The following is a 13,136-nucleotide window of genomic DNA, read 5'->3' on the forward strand; positions in this document are numbered from 1 at the left end:
TCATTGTCTTGACTATCATACAGACTTTTTATTTGATTTGATTTGATGTGTGGTTCTTGATCTATGTCAAGTGGGCTTGATTTGGTTTTTGATCTGTGATTTTTTATCTGTATTTTTAACGATCTTGAATGGTTGTTTTTTTTTTGTTGTTGTTGTTTTTTTTTTTTAAATTTCTGGGCTTGTGTTCTTAGATCTGGAATTGTCTTCATGTTGTTCTTGTTCAAGCACTCTTAGATCTCAATTAATGTGATTTTTTGTTTTTAATTTTGTTTATTTAATTAAAATTAATAAATTAATTTTTTTATAATTTAGATGTTGACATGACAATTTTTTAATGCCAAAATAGATTTTTTAATTATTATTTTACTGTGCCGTCAGCCACGTCAGCAATTTCTGTTAAGTGAATAACGATAAAGACCAAAATGAAACGCGTTAATTAATTTAGGGACTAAAAGTGGTGAAATGAAAATGTAAGGACCAAAATAACAATGACCCCAAAATGTAAGGACCAAAAGTGCATTTACGCCTTCTTTATAATCATAGTGATACAATCTAAACATATGCACTTTTTAAATTCCAGCTTGTTGAATTGGAATAACCCTCCTAAAGGCAAGTCACATTACTTTTAACCATATATTAGAAAAAATAATGTTAAAAGCCCTGTTTAGATACCGCTTATTGCTGAAAACACTATAGTAAAATAGTTTTTAAATGTGTGAATAGTACCGTGAGACCCAGTTTTAAAGAAAAAGTTGCTGAATGAGGGTACTTGTGGGACCTGTGAATAGTGCACAAGACCTACATAAAAAAACGCTTCCATTGGAAAACGCACAAAACGTGCTTTCCAAACGGAGGCAAAGTATACCATTTTCATCCCATCTGCATTTCTCCATAAAAATGAATCTTACATCAGTATCCATATAGCTCTCTCAAGCAACAACAAAAAAAAAAAAATACAGTATCCATAAAAATGAATCTTACAGCAGTACGCATACACCTCTCTAAAAAATATTAAATAAAGAAAGAGGAAAAGAAATGAATCTTACTACAGTATCCATACAACTCTCTAGAATATAATTTTACAATGACCACAAAATTTCCAAAGCTGGACTTTTAAAAAGTCCACTTTAGAAGCTCCCCTGATTTCTAGTTAAAAGCAAGGGCTTTACATAAAACTACTCCCCCCTCTTCTCTCTCCGAATTTCCCGCCAAACTTTCCCAAATATCCATCCCCCAACCATTTATCATCAACACTAAATGTCTGACAAAGCAGCCCACAGCTGATTCAAATAAAAATAATGATCAATAATAAATCTGAAATAAAATGGACTCAGAGCCAATCACTTGTACTAATGGAAGGTACTTTGCAGCACTGTCTTCCATCTTTGATATAGCTAAATGGTCCAAATATTTGACAATGTTGTAGAATTTTCAAATTTCTTGTAAAATGACGACTTCAAAATCTCATCACCTCCCACCCCACCCCCCCAAAAAAAAAACAAAAAAACCATGGTTTTAAATACAAGAATGGTCAAAGAAACTGAAAAGGGATTGGTTCCTGGTTTTTACCAGACTGGTTTAGGGTCTACTTCTTGGTTGAACCATCCGGTCTAGTTTGAAGCTCAAGTAATTTTGTACTAAAAAGTCCACCTAAACCATGGATTTCAATGGAAGATAATTCTGAACACCATCCAAACAAGAATCAAGATTGGTTTTTTCTAACATGCAACCCAACCCAATGATCCCATTGGGTGGGTGGTTTCACCATACCCATTGGTCAGTAGCGGGTCAATATGTGACCAACCTGAACTGACCCACAAACATCCATTCAAGTCTATCAATTCAGTGTATATTCATGTATGTGTGTGTGCACACGTGTGTCTTGGAGAGAGAGAGAGAGAGACAGCAGCTTACTATTGTTTTAAACAAACTCAAACTGTTCAACCATTTATTCAATTTGGAAGCCTTCATTCCCTGCAAATTCAATATACAGTGTCCCTGTGAATCATTTGAAATATAACATATTCAAACATCCGTGCTGCTTTATGCAGGATGAGGCCAAAAAAAAAAACCAGAGATGCATACACAAGTAATGCCCAAATGGGGTATTTATCAATGGGATCATCATGTTATCAAGGTGACATGAGCAAGGAATACTTAGATTTGAAGTTTATATCAGGTATCATCTTTTATAGAAAAGGTAACCATACCACTATGATGAAAATCTTCCAAATAAGATCCCACTGAAAATAATAGCACCAAACCACTTGTTGGAAACAAATCTGAAAACACGCAAAGACAATTCAATAAAAAAGATGAGCTGGTAGTGGTCAAAGATCAACAAAGAAGAAAGAGAACTTCTTAAAACAAACTAAATTGAGACTCATTATGTGTCATGTAAAAAAATTGGATTACTCAAGATTAGTGCACTGTTTTAATTATGTAAGGTTGGGAGCATATAAAGAAAAGGCTGCCTTATTTTGCATAATGTGCTCTTAATGAGCATTTAAGGGGCACTAAATGGTTAGAAACAATTCCAGCTGATAGAATTAGACAGCAAAGAGAACAAACATGAATAACCGAAGGTAAAAATTGATAGAGATGAGATTGATGGCAGGTTGCCAGTGACACTCTTCAGTAATTCCAGTAATCTTAGAGAGGAGATCTATATACTCTCCGATTATGATTTCATTGTACATCAGAAAGAATATATTTGTGTGTTTGTGTGCATAGAAACTGATAAAATCAGATTAGGAAGAAAGCAAAAGATTTGAGAGGAAAAAAAAAAAAAGGCTTTCCTTGACAGGAATGTCAGTTATACGATCTTAGGCATCACTATAATCAATAAATTCATGCATGAACCCTCTCAAATCACATTCTTGACCAAAGTTCAAGTGAATGGATCAACGTGACTATTGCATTTATCGAAACACTTAAAGACATCATATAAACAAGTTTCACTCAAAATCTAGATAACAACAGAGGTGGCATTTGTGCAAGTAGTGCACTTCCAAATTCAAGAAAGAAGCTTAAGACTGGAAGATGATCTCTAACTACAAGGCTGCAAGAGCATAAACAGAATGGGTTATGTCATGTTAGCAATGGTGCAATTAGAGGAATTGATACAATAAATCTCCATTGTACTCAAACCCAACAATATTGTCTTAAAATAATTATTTTTATAAGTAAATTGTCTTAAAATAAAATTACGCACTTCCTATTGCAATCAGCACGTGATGATAGGTCAACCGTCTGTATCTGCCAAGCTAATTGTCCAGATGCAGCTGTCAGGAATGCATAATATGGCCACCCTGCTCCACAATTTTTTCCCCAAAATAAAAAAAGATTATAAGCCAAGTACATTTAAGAGGAAATTGCAAAAACAGACACATAGAAATACCAATCCCAAAATTAAATCCATTATAAGCCCAATTAACAGTTAACACAGAGTTGCAGGTACAGAAAATAGAGCACATACCAATCCCAGCATTATATCCACAGAGGGCAAGACTACTGATGGATGCTATTCCAAACCCAGTAATCCACTCTTTAGTTGAATCCCCAAATTTCAAAGCTGTAGATTTAACACCCACTTTCAAATCATCTTCTTTATCCTGAATGCATGTTAACAGCATTATTTATTAGATAGTAAGGAGAAGTGCAATTACTCAACCCAGCAGATCTTGGAAACCACAAACCCTTAAATTATAATTATTTCTGATCAAGAAAGCCACAACAGATTAAGTTTCTTCTTGCCAATAAATTACACCATAAGATAAAAAACAATGAATAAAAAATTAGATTTAATAATTAATTTGGTCCTCTAACTATTGGATAAAGAGAAATTTGGTCCCTCAATTATTAATTTCTTTCAATTTAGTCCCTCAACTTTCAAAATCAAGTCAATTTCATCCTTGGATCTCCTATCTGTTTAAATTTTAATGAAATAATAGTTGAAATTGATTGGAGTTTAACTTTTTTAAACTTTTTATAATAACCTTTTAACTTGTGCTCCATTTTTCACATTAACTATATTCATTAAAATTTTAAAGGATAGTAAAATCAAGGATGAAATTGACTTAAATTTGAAAGTTTGACTGAATTGGCACAATTAATAGCTGAGAGACTAATTTGAAACAATCAAAGGTTGAGGAATCAAATTGAACCTTACCCTATAGTTGGGAGGACCAAATTCGTTATTTAACCAAAAATTTATAATTCAAACAAGTTTTTTCAGTACTAAAAAATAGAATCTAGTTTTTCCATGCTCTAAGTCAAAGTAGAAAAAGAATACCTTTCTCTTTTTAATGTTTAAAGGTTATATAACTAAAAGTATTATTAGTTGAGGATGTATAGTAGATACAACCAGAGCAACAAAAAAGGTGCATATGCATTAACCAAAAACTAACAATGGAACCCCCTTAAAACAATACATAAAAACTGTCTACTTCATAATAATAAAAAATATGGAAGTGCTGAATGTTAGATGAAATCAAAATAATAATGGCTCTTATGCAAATATGCAAACTAAAATAGTCCACTTTCTTCAGCCTAGATGAGATTAAGGGAACACCAAGATACCAATTTCTCTGTCAAAGAAAAGAGCAAAAGATAAAGTAAAATAAGGCCAAAATAGGAAATTGACACCATTTGCCAAACAATATAATTAGTAGGCACTGTTTTCAAACTATATTTTTTACTAACATCTCGAGTTTAAAAGACTCGATTTAGCCCTATAAATCGAGTCTTTGAGACTCGATTTTTATGGTCTGATCACGTCTGATGTGGCATTTTTTCCACGTGGTGATAACTTAGAAATCGAGTCTATAAGACTCGATTTATAAGAAAATATCCACACGCACGAGACAAATCACCTAAGGGTCAGAACATAACAACTTTAAATACAATTTTCATAGCATTATTTTTCCTTCTTTCTCTTTCTTTTCCCCTCTGTCTCTTTCACCTGAGTTTACCAAGCTAACAAACAAAGAAGAAGAAGCCACAGCCGTCACACCATCAGTTCGAGCCTCCCTTCAGATCTGCTAGTTTTTCTCCATCCTTTCGCGAAACCGACGTTGCAAATCTCTTCTTTGGCCTCTGATTTGCAAAACCCAAGAGTTCGATCTCCATTTCGGAGACACGCACCGCCATGCGGGGTGGCCGTCGACCCACGAGCCGTCACAGATTTCCCGTCGACTGGTGGTTCATGAAACCAACGCCACGGATCACTTCTTTGGCCTCCGATGTGTAAAACCCAAGAAGCAGGCGTCCATCTTCAGCCTGACGTGCCTCCATGTGCGGCCTGAAGTTTTGCCGTCAACCCACACGCCATCAAAGATCGCCGTTGGCTGTGTTGCTCCGATTCCGAAGAACCTATGCCTTCTTCCTGCACTTTTAGAACCCAAGAACTGTGCTGGTAGTGGTTCTTGTGGGTTCTGGGGTTTTCATCACTTTGTATTTTGGGAATTTAGAGGCAGTCCCATATACGAAGCGAACCCATTTCGTGCTTTTGTCAAAAAGCATGGAGAGGAGGCCGGGAGAGACTTGGGAAGTGTTTGTGGCTTGGAGGATAAATCAAGCTACTAACTGTCGAGATATAAATCGAATCTTACAGACTCGATTTTTAGGTGGTCACCACGTGGAAAAAAATGCCACATCAAACGTGATCAGACCATGAAAATCGAGTCTTTGAGACTCGATTTATAGGCCCTAAATCGAGTCTTTTAAACTTGAGATGTTAGTAAAAAATATAGTTTGAAAACAATGCCTACTAATTATATTGTTTGGAAAATGGTGTTAATTTCCTATTTTGGCCGTAAAATAAACTACTACTAACAAAAACCATGAGAAAAGACTTTGTCCTAAGAAATCTTGTTCTAAATGGCTCCTACAAGTCAATACAGTTACATGGAGCAATTAGAGAGAATGAGGCAAAAGGAAATGAGATTAGAAACTCAAAAAGATATATAATAGTACCTGATGTGCATATATCGTATCATACACAAGAGTCCAAAATACTCCAGAAATGTACAATGGGAGCACTATAGCTGGATCCAGACTTCCTTTAACCGCAGCCCAGCCTAACAGAGCACCCCAGTTAAAGGTTAAACCTAGATAGGCTTGAGGCTGCAGTGACAAAGTTGTACTTAATCAGAATATTAGTTAAACTTCATGAAATTGATCATCAAATGAAAGAAAGAAACAAAGTTATACTTGCATATGTTAGCAGATACAGACATGTAAACATCATTACCCAAAATGTAAACCTCTTCATAAGAGGATAGGAGAAGACTAGCAACAAGGATGAAGCCCCCAAAATGCAGCTGGTAGAAATAGATGAGCCACATTCATTTGATTAGATTTACAAAGAAAATTTGTAAAAGAAAAATGAGAAGAAGAAGAAAATTCACAAATTACACAACAAAACTGTTGTCCCTTTGCAGCATTGTTTAACTAGGTTTCACAAAGAGAGTAAAAAAGTAGAATTAAGACCTTGAAAACAAAGTTGAAATCATTCAGTTTGGAAAGCTGATAAACTCATTGCTAGCTGCCACCCAGATCAATGATCAGAGTAAATTATCATTGCAATGATTTTGATTTATTTCACAAAGTGCTTAAGCTTTAAAATTGCATCAATGCTCTCTTCCTTCACAAAACGCAACGAGAACATCCTTTTTCTGGAATTTGATAGTTCACCATTGAACACACTGTGGAGTGTGCACTCAACTATGTTCTGTTTTAGAATTTTTAAATTTATTGAATCTGAGATTGCAAATTTTTGGGAGTGGTTTGGTACACACGATATATTTGAACAATCTCCTCTTTTGAATAAATTTATAACTTACCAAAACAAAGTATAATTCTAGAAGCGCAAACCTATCTCCCATATGGTGCTGAGCACAACATTAGATTGTTAAATAGAAATTTAATGCCGTAGATCAAATTGTAATTATGTGCATTATCAAAAGAAAAAAGAAAGTATTTACATGCAAGCAAGCTAAAAGTTCGCATGGCGGGTTGTACATGCTTAGTAAACCAAGTTGAATCTTGTTCTAACTTTTGAATTTGACAAACTAGTCATCGATTTGCCAACAACTTTATATTGATGGTGAATAAGATGTAAGATTACATAGATTGCAGTGGTAGTTTTATGCATATCTGTTGCCTAACCATGCTATCAATTTTCGCTCCACAGAAATAAGTCTAAAAGGTTAAAATATAAAATTCATTTTAAGGAACATTTGTTGAAATGAAGCAACAAATCCCACTGATTGTTTTTGTGGGATCCTGCTCAAATGATGACTTGATAGCTCTCAATTCAGAAAACAAAATAGTCACAAATATTGCAAAAGTTGATGATTCATCTGAGTAACTCAAGTAAGGCAGATTAAAAAACAACACTAACCTATAATTATTCAATTGAAGGAGAATCCCAAGACCCAAAAGCAACTGAAACCCAAGAAAACAAAGCCCATGAAATGGTGACAAAAGACCACTTGCAACTGGTCGCAACTTTGTACGTTCCACCTGCATTACAGAGAGTTCTTTTATAAAAATGCTCTAGTTGAAGGAAGAATGATCTATCGAGATTCAGATCAAAATATCCTTAGGTTTCATTTTGTTATCAATCATATAAAGATAAAGAACAGTGTACGGATGGGAGTGTCTGATGCTGCAATTTTAACTTTAAAATTAAATGAAATTAACGAAGACTAGAGAACTATAAAATAAAGGGAAAATTTAACAGATGCTCTAGGTGCATTGATTTAGAAAAAAAAATTTAAAAACTTTTTATGGGAAAAGAAAAAAGCAATTGATTTTTTTTAAAAAAATTTAATAACTTTTTATGTTTCCCATAAAAGTGTCAAACTTTCCTAAAATGGTCTATTAACAAATTCCCTTAGGACACCCGATAACTGGACCCTAAAATAAAATGCCAAAACCTAATATTTTTCTAAAATCCAATCATGTGGTTTGAATTTTCAAGGCACTAAATCACAAGCACAAAAAAATAAATAAGTAATGAAAGAGCACAAGTTCTACAAGTACTCCAATGTTAAATAGATCTTGAGTACTTCGACTAGGTAAGTATTAAAACATTTTAAGGTAGGTCATTGATGTTAAAACCATTGATAACATAGTCAAATGCATCCTAAAGATCTAGTCATCGTAGAGAAAATATTTGTTGATTTACGAAATTGAGTGCTATGGTATACAGTATACATCAAGTAGCATCAATGGTACATGAACATAGGCCAACTACTGACTATAGAATGCATACAAATTAAAATTATAAATTAATTAGGAAAACGAAGATTGAGTTCAAAAGATCATTTAACCCTCTGTTAAACCCTCTTTTAGTTGTGTTGTTTTGGAAGGCTTGGAATCCTTTATCTCCAATAGGCTAAATTTTATTCTAATTAGGGCTTTTATATAATAAAGGTGTGCCTATGTAATTCAGTCATTTCGCTAGCTATCTAGCCCTGATGATTTTTTTGATCTCTATTGCTCTCTCTTTGGTCTATATGTTATGTGGGTTTTCTCTACATTACTTGTACATGTACTTACAAAATGACAATACTTAAAGCTCAAGCTCAGAACTACCCACCACGAACATAAAACGAAAAATTGCATCATATGATACTACCTTTATATCAATGTTGCGATCGATGAGGTCATTTATGGTACATCCAGCACCCCTGAGAAGCAAAGATCCACAACCAAACAGCAACATCATCTTAAAATCAGGCAAATGTCCCGGAATTGCGGCCAAGCTAATCGACCTGAACCGAACCAAAAAATTACACATGAAATGAATGCATATTTATCCAATTCATTGAATTGAAGGCAATCAAGCATTTGCTGTTACTTACCACATACAAGGCCAAGCAAGGAGCCAAGTCCCAATGGGCTTATCGAGGCGAGCGAGAAGAGCATAAGGTCGAACATGTTTCGGCAAATACAAGTCAATCCACGAAGAAGACACCGCCAACTCTGCCTTCTTGGATCGATCATCATCATCATCTTCATCATTGTTCTTTTCCTTGACGCTACTTGTTGAAATGTGGGCAAAGGATCGAAAACCGCAACCGAATTTGAAAATTTCAGAGGCGGGAGTGAAGGGGTTGGAATAATTAGGGTTAGGGATTGGGGTTTGGTAAAAGGCAGTAGTAGTAGTAGGAGGAGGAGGAGGAGGAGAAGAAGAAGATAAGGGATTGAAGATGGAGCGAGCGAGATAGAAGGAAGAAGAAGAAAGAGAGGATTTCTGAAGCCTACGCATACGCGATGCTCCACTCGCCAAATACCGCGCCATTTTTGTTTCTCTGCATCACTCCCAGACTTTATATCAATGGATTTCAACAGCTTGGCAAACATGTATATAGTTTTTAGGACAAGTATGATTGACATTGTAGAAACTCAGTAAAAAACACTGGCCCCGGAACACACTCACGTACGTACTCAAAACGATTTTTTTTTTTTCTTTGAATAAGAATTAATTTATAACATATATTGTAATTTGAGATTATTATATTTTTTAATTTTAAAATAATTTTAGGTATGATGAAAAAATATATCACTTAGAAATGCATAGCATTCATCACATTCCTAAGTTTTTTTTTTTTTTTTTTTGTGATTGAAAAATGTAGTGATCTCAAATAATAATAAATATTCTAAATTAATTTTTACCCATAAAATAGAAGAGATTTTGAGTAAGAAAAGGTACCTAACATTTTTTATGGTGTAGTAAATTAGTAATTATTTAAAAAAAATGTAAATTTAATTCTCGCATAAAATTACTCAGATGACAAATATAGTTTCTTTTACAAAAGAAATTTATTTTTTACAACAATTTTTTAGATAACAACCACTTTATGTGAGTTTGAATCATTACAATAATTTTTGTAAAGTCTCCCATTTGAACTTATCTAATTTTTCATTCAATATGCCCTATTATGCATACATCAACCTGAGAGAGAGATGAGTAATAGTTAAATAAGGTTATTATTACTTTAAATAAACCAAATATATTAAAATAAAATTTTAAAAAAAGAGCAAACTTTATAAATGTAATCACGTTGGTGCAAAGTGTATGTATTTAATTCTTTTTTCTTTTTTTTGAGAGAGTTTCAACCTATGGTGTCCGCTTCTGATAATTGCTCTTTATTATTAGACCAAGACACCAATCAGTTTTTGGTGTAGGCGAGGATTGAACCCCAGATCTCTTATACAACCATCAGAGACTTTACTAATTGAGCTAATTATAACCCACGATAAATGAATAAATGAATAAGGACTTCTTTTTTTTTTTTTATAGAGAAATGATAGAATATATTGAATATCAAACAAAGAAAAATGTATAGAAAGTATGACCCCTAGCATAGCAAACACCTAGCCCAAGAGAAATAGAAAAAGAAATAACTTCCAAAATACAACCAAAAGAACTAATAACCAGAAAACTACATCTCGGAAGCAGCAGCTTATGAATGTTTTTGGGAAGCAGCCAAAGAATGACTTTTTCATAATTTGATTATATAAAATAAATAAATAACGCAAAGCAAAAACACAAAGCAGATATGAAATATCCCAAAATCAATTGAAACTATGAATTGAAATTTAAAACCAATAATAATCAAAGCAAATATGAAAATTGAAAGTTAGAACCAATAATAATCAAACTTGAACTAAAAGAGAACTCTCTATGAATAAGTCTTTACCTCTTCGTGTGGCTTTTTCTCTGCTTTATAGGTTTTGGTTCTTTCGTGTGGCTTGAATTCTCCAAAGCCCAAGTAAAAGCATAGAGTACACACCTTTAAGTGTCTCATAGATGGTGCACTCAAAATATCAATCACACTCGACTTGTCACCATCGATTCTGTCCTAGACTCCTAGTCCTACCCGGATATCAAACTTTTGTCCACCAAATTCTAAACTACCTTCAACCTATTCTACTTATATAAAAATCAGAAAACTCACCAGCCATCATTAACTGTTTCCACACAAAAATTCCTAAAAATTGAGACTGGAAAAAAGAGAACAAAACATCTTTGAAACATAGTCCATAAGCATTGATCATCAATACCAAAACATTTTCTCACATTTACAAAAACAGATTCACAAAAAAGATGTCTACCCATTTCACATTGTACCCTAATCAAATTTGATTAATTTTCACAAATTCTCTCTGTTTCTCTAATTTCCTCATATCCAATTTCACAATCTCTTCTCTCTTACATGAACAAAACACATAAAAATAAAAACAACCCATAAAAGAAAAAGATAAAAATAACAAAGAAATCAAGAAGAAGATAAGTTTGGTACATGAAAATTGCAATTTTTTAAAGCCAAAACTGTTAGATGATTACCTAGGAATGGGAGGAGAAGAAGAGGAACAACATTTAAGGAGTAGTGGTAATGATTGAAGAAGAACTTGTACCATTTCTTTTTTTGTTTTTCTTTTTTAAAGATTCAGAGAACAATTACAAACTCACTTTCTTCTCAGTTTCTCTGACTCTGTATGCATGTCTGTGTTGTTGATGTGCTTGTTTATTGATTTAAAAACCAACTTATTGTGAAGGAGGAAAAAAAAAAAGAGATTTTGCAAAAAGATTTTTTTAAAAGAAGAAGAAGAAGAAGAAGAAGAGAGTTGATTGCCGTATTTTAATAGGAGTGATTGTAGCAAATTTGAATTTTAGTTGTGGTTTAGTGGATGTGAAGTTATTTTGTAGTGGGTTATTTAGAAGTTAGAAATGTAATTTTATTAGATTGTCCTCTAATTTTGTCTAGGTATAGGGGTGTTTTAGAATAAAAAAAATCTGGTCCAAACAGAAGAAGCCCTTTGAATAGTAGTATAGAAAAGGAGTAATGGTAATTAGATAGGAATAGGAATAAGAATTCAGTCAAAACCAAAAGAAGTAACAGTAATTAGGTAGGAATAGGAATAAGAATTCAGTAAAAAAAAGAAAAAAAAGAATAAGAATAGGCATTACAAGGAATACAATACGCTGTAATGTCATTATCTATACTACTATTTAAGGAAATACTACTATTTAAGGAGTTTTTTTGTTTGGTATCCTCATTTTTTTTGGTTCATAAATCGCCCTACACCTCTATATATATATAAAGACAAAACTAAAGGATAATCTAGTAAAAATATAATTTTGACTCACTAAAATATTGCCTAAAAAATATGACCATTTTCCGGTTGATTTTCAAATTATTTTATTCACTTATAAATTCTAATGCGTAATATTAATGAGAAAATGTGTAAATCTTAAATTGGAATGAATGAAAAATTATGACATTCATTTGTTTGGTGACAACACAATCATAGAACCCTAGAGACAATAGAATAAAAGCATTTTAAATTAAACTTAAGATATATTTTAGGAAATATTTCTCTCATATAATTATATTTCATAATCTATACTACTATTTAAGGATTTTCCCTATTTGGGATCCTCATTTTTTTTAGTTCAAAAATTCCCTTGCACCCTTATATTTAAGTAGAGACAAAACTAAAAGAAATGGTAAAAATCCAACTCTAATTCCCACTAAAACATTGCCTAAAAAATAGGACTACTCTCCAGTTGATTTTCAAATTGCTTTATCCACTTATAAATTCTAGATGCGTAATATTAATGAGAATACGTGTAAACCTTAAATTGGAATGAATGAAAAATTATGACAATAAAAAATTAAAAAAAAACTTACCGCTTGCGCGAAGCGCGTGTAATGAGGCTAATTATTACTATTCATTTGTTTGGTAACAACACAACCATAGAACCCTATAGACAATAGAATAAAAAAAAACTTTAAATTAAACTTAAGATATATTTTAGGAAATGTCTTACTTATATAATTATATATCATAAAAAATAATATTTTTTAAATTTGAAAAAGATATTAGTTGTTTTTTTATGAATTTTTATTTTCATAAGTGTTATGTGCACATGAAAAGTTTGTTTATTTTGAAATATATTAATTTTAGAAATTAATACACCTACCAAGGAATAACTATTACAATACTTAGTATTCTAAAAAAAAAAAGTAATAACTATTACAACTCTTTTAGAGATGAATAATTATTCATTATTTTAAATAATAGCTATTCATAAGAAATGACTATTCCTTGTAATA

The 13,136-nt window shown here is 32.6% G+C and overlaps 1 protein-coding gene across 4 annotated transcripts; it reads right to left on the minus strand.

The window, feature by feature from the left end:
• Nucleotides 1–802: 802 nt before the first annotated feature.
• Nucleotides 803–9,371, minus strand: LOC142638122 (4-hydroxybenzoate polyprenyltransferase, mitochondrial-like). 4 transcript variants are annotated; one of them, XM_075812118.1, is made up of 10 exons: nucleotides 8,874–9,371; nucleotides 8,648–8,783; nucleotides 7,406–7,527; nucleotides 6,254–6,323; nucleotides 5,977–6,126; nucleotides 3,479–3,614; nucleotides 3,215–3,311; nucleotides 2,211–2,282; nucleotides 1,915–1,974; nucleotides 803–879 (listed from the first exon to the last, which is right to left on the minus strand). In XM_075812118.1, the coding sequence occupies exons 1-8, from the start codon at nucleotides 9,311–9,313 to the stop codon at nucleotides 2,213–2,215; spliced, it is 1,221 nt and encodes a 406-aa protein (XP_075668233.1). In that variant the 5' UTR covers nucleotides 9,314–9,371; the 3' UTR covers nucleotides 803–879; nucleotides 1,915–1,974; nucleotides 2,211–2,212. The 4 variants fall into 4 exon arrangements, with proteins under 4 accessions (XP_075668233.1, XP_075668235.1, XP_075668234.1 ...); XM_075812120.1 differs by having other exon boundaries at nucleotides 1,915–1,998; XM_075812119.1 differs by having other exon boundaries at nucleotides 803–1,280; nucleotides 1,915–1,998.
• Between the last annotated feature and the right edge of the window lie 3,765 nt (nucleotides 9,372–13,136).

This window comes from Castanea sativa, chromosome 6 (genome assembly GCF_040712315.1).
Source record: "Castanea sativa cultivar Marrone di Chiusa Pesio chromosome 6, ASM4071231v1".
Classification (NCBI taxonomy): domain Eukaryota; kingdom Viridiplantae; phylum Streptophyta; class Magnoliopsida; order Fagales; family Fagaceae; genus Castanea; species Castanea sativa.

Bases quoted from the DNA above. Each gene is read 5' to 3' on its own strand.
- LOC142638122 (XM_075812118.1), bottom strand. From the start codon at position 9,313: ATGGCGCGGTATTTGGCGAGTGGAGCATCGCGTATGCGTAGGCTTCAG. The intron at 8,784-8,873 runs GTAAGTAACAGC...GGTTCGGTTCAG, and splicing joins CTTGCTTGGCCTTGTATGTG to GTCGATTAGCTTGGCCGCAA. The intron at 3,615-5,976 runs GTACTATTATAT...ACATGCATTCAG, and splicing joins ATACGATATATGCACATCAG to GATAAAGAAGATGATTTGAA.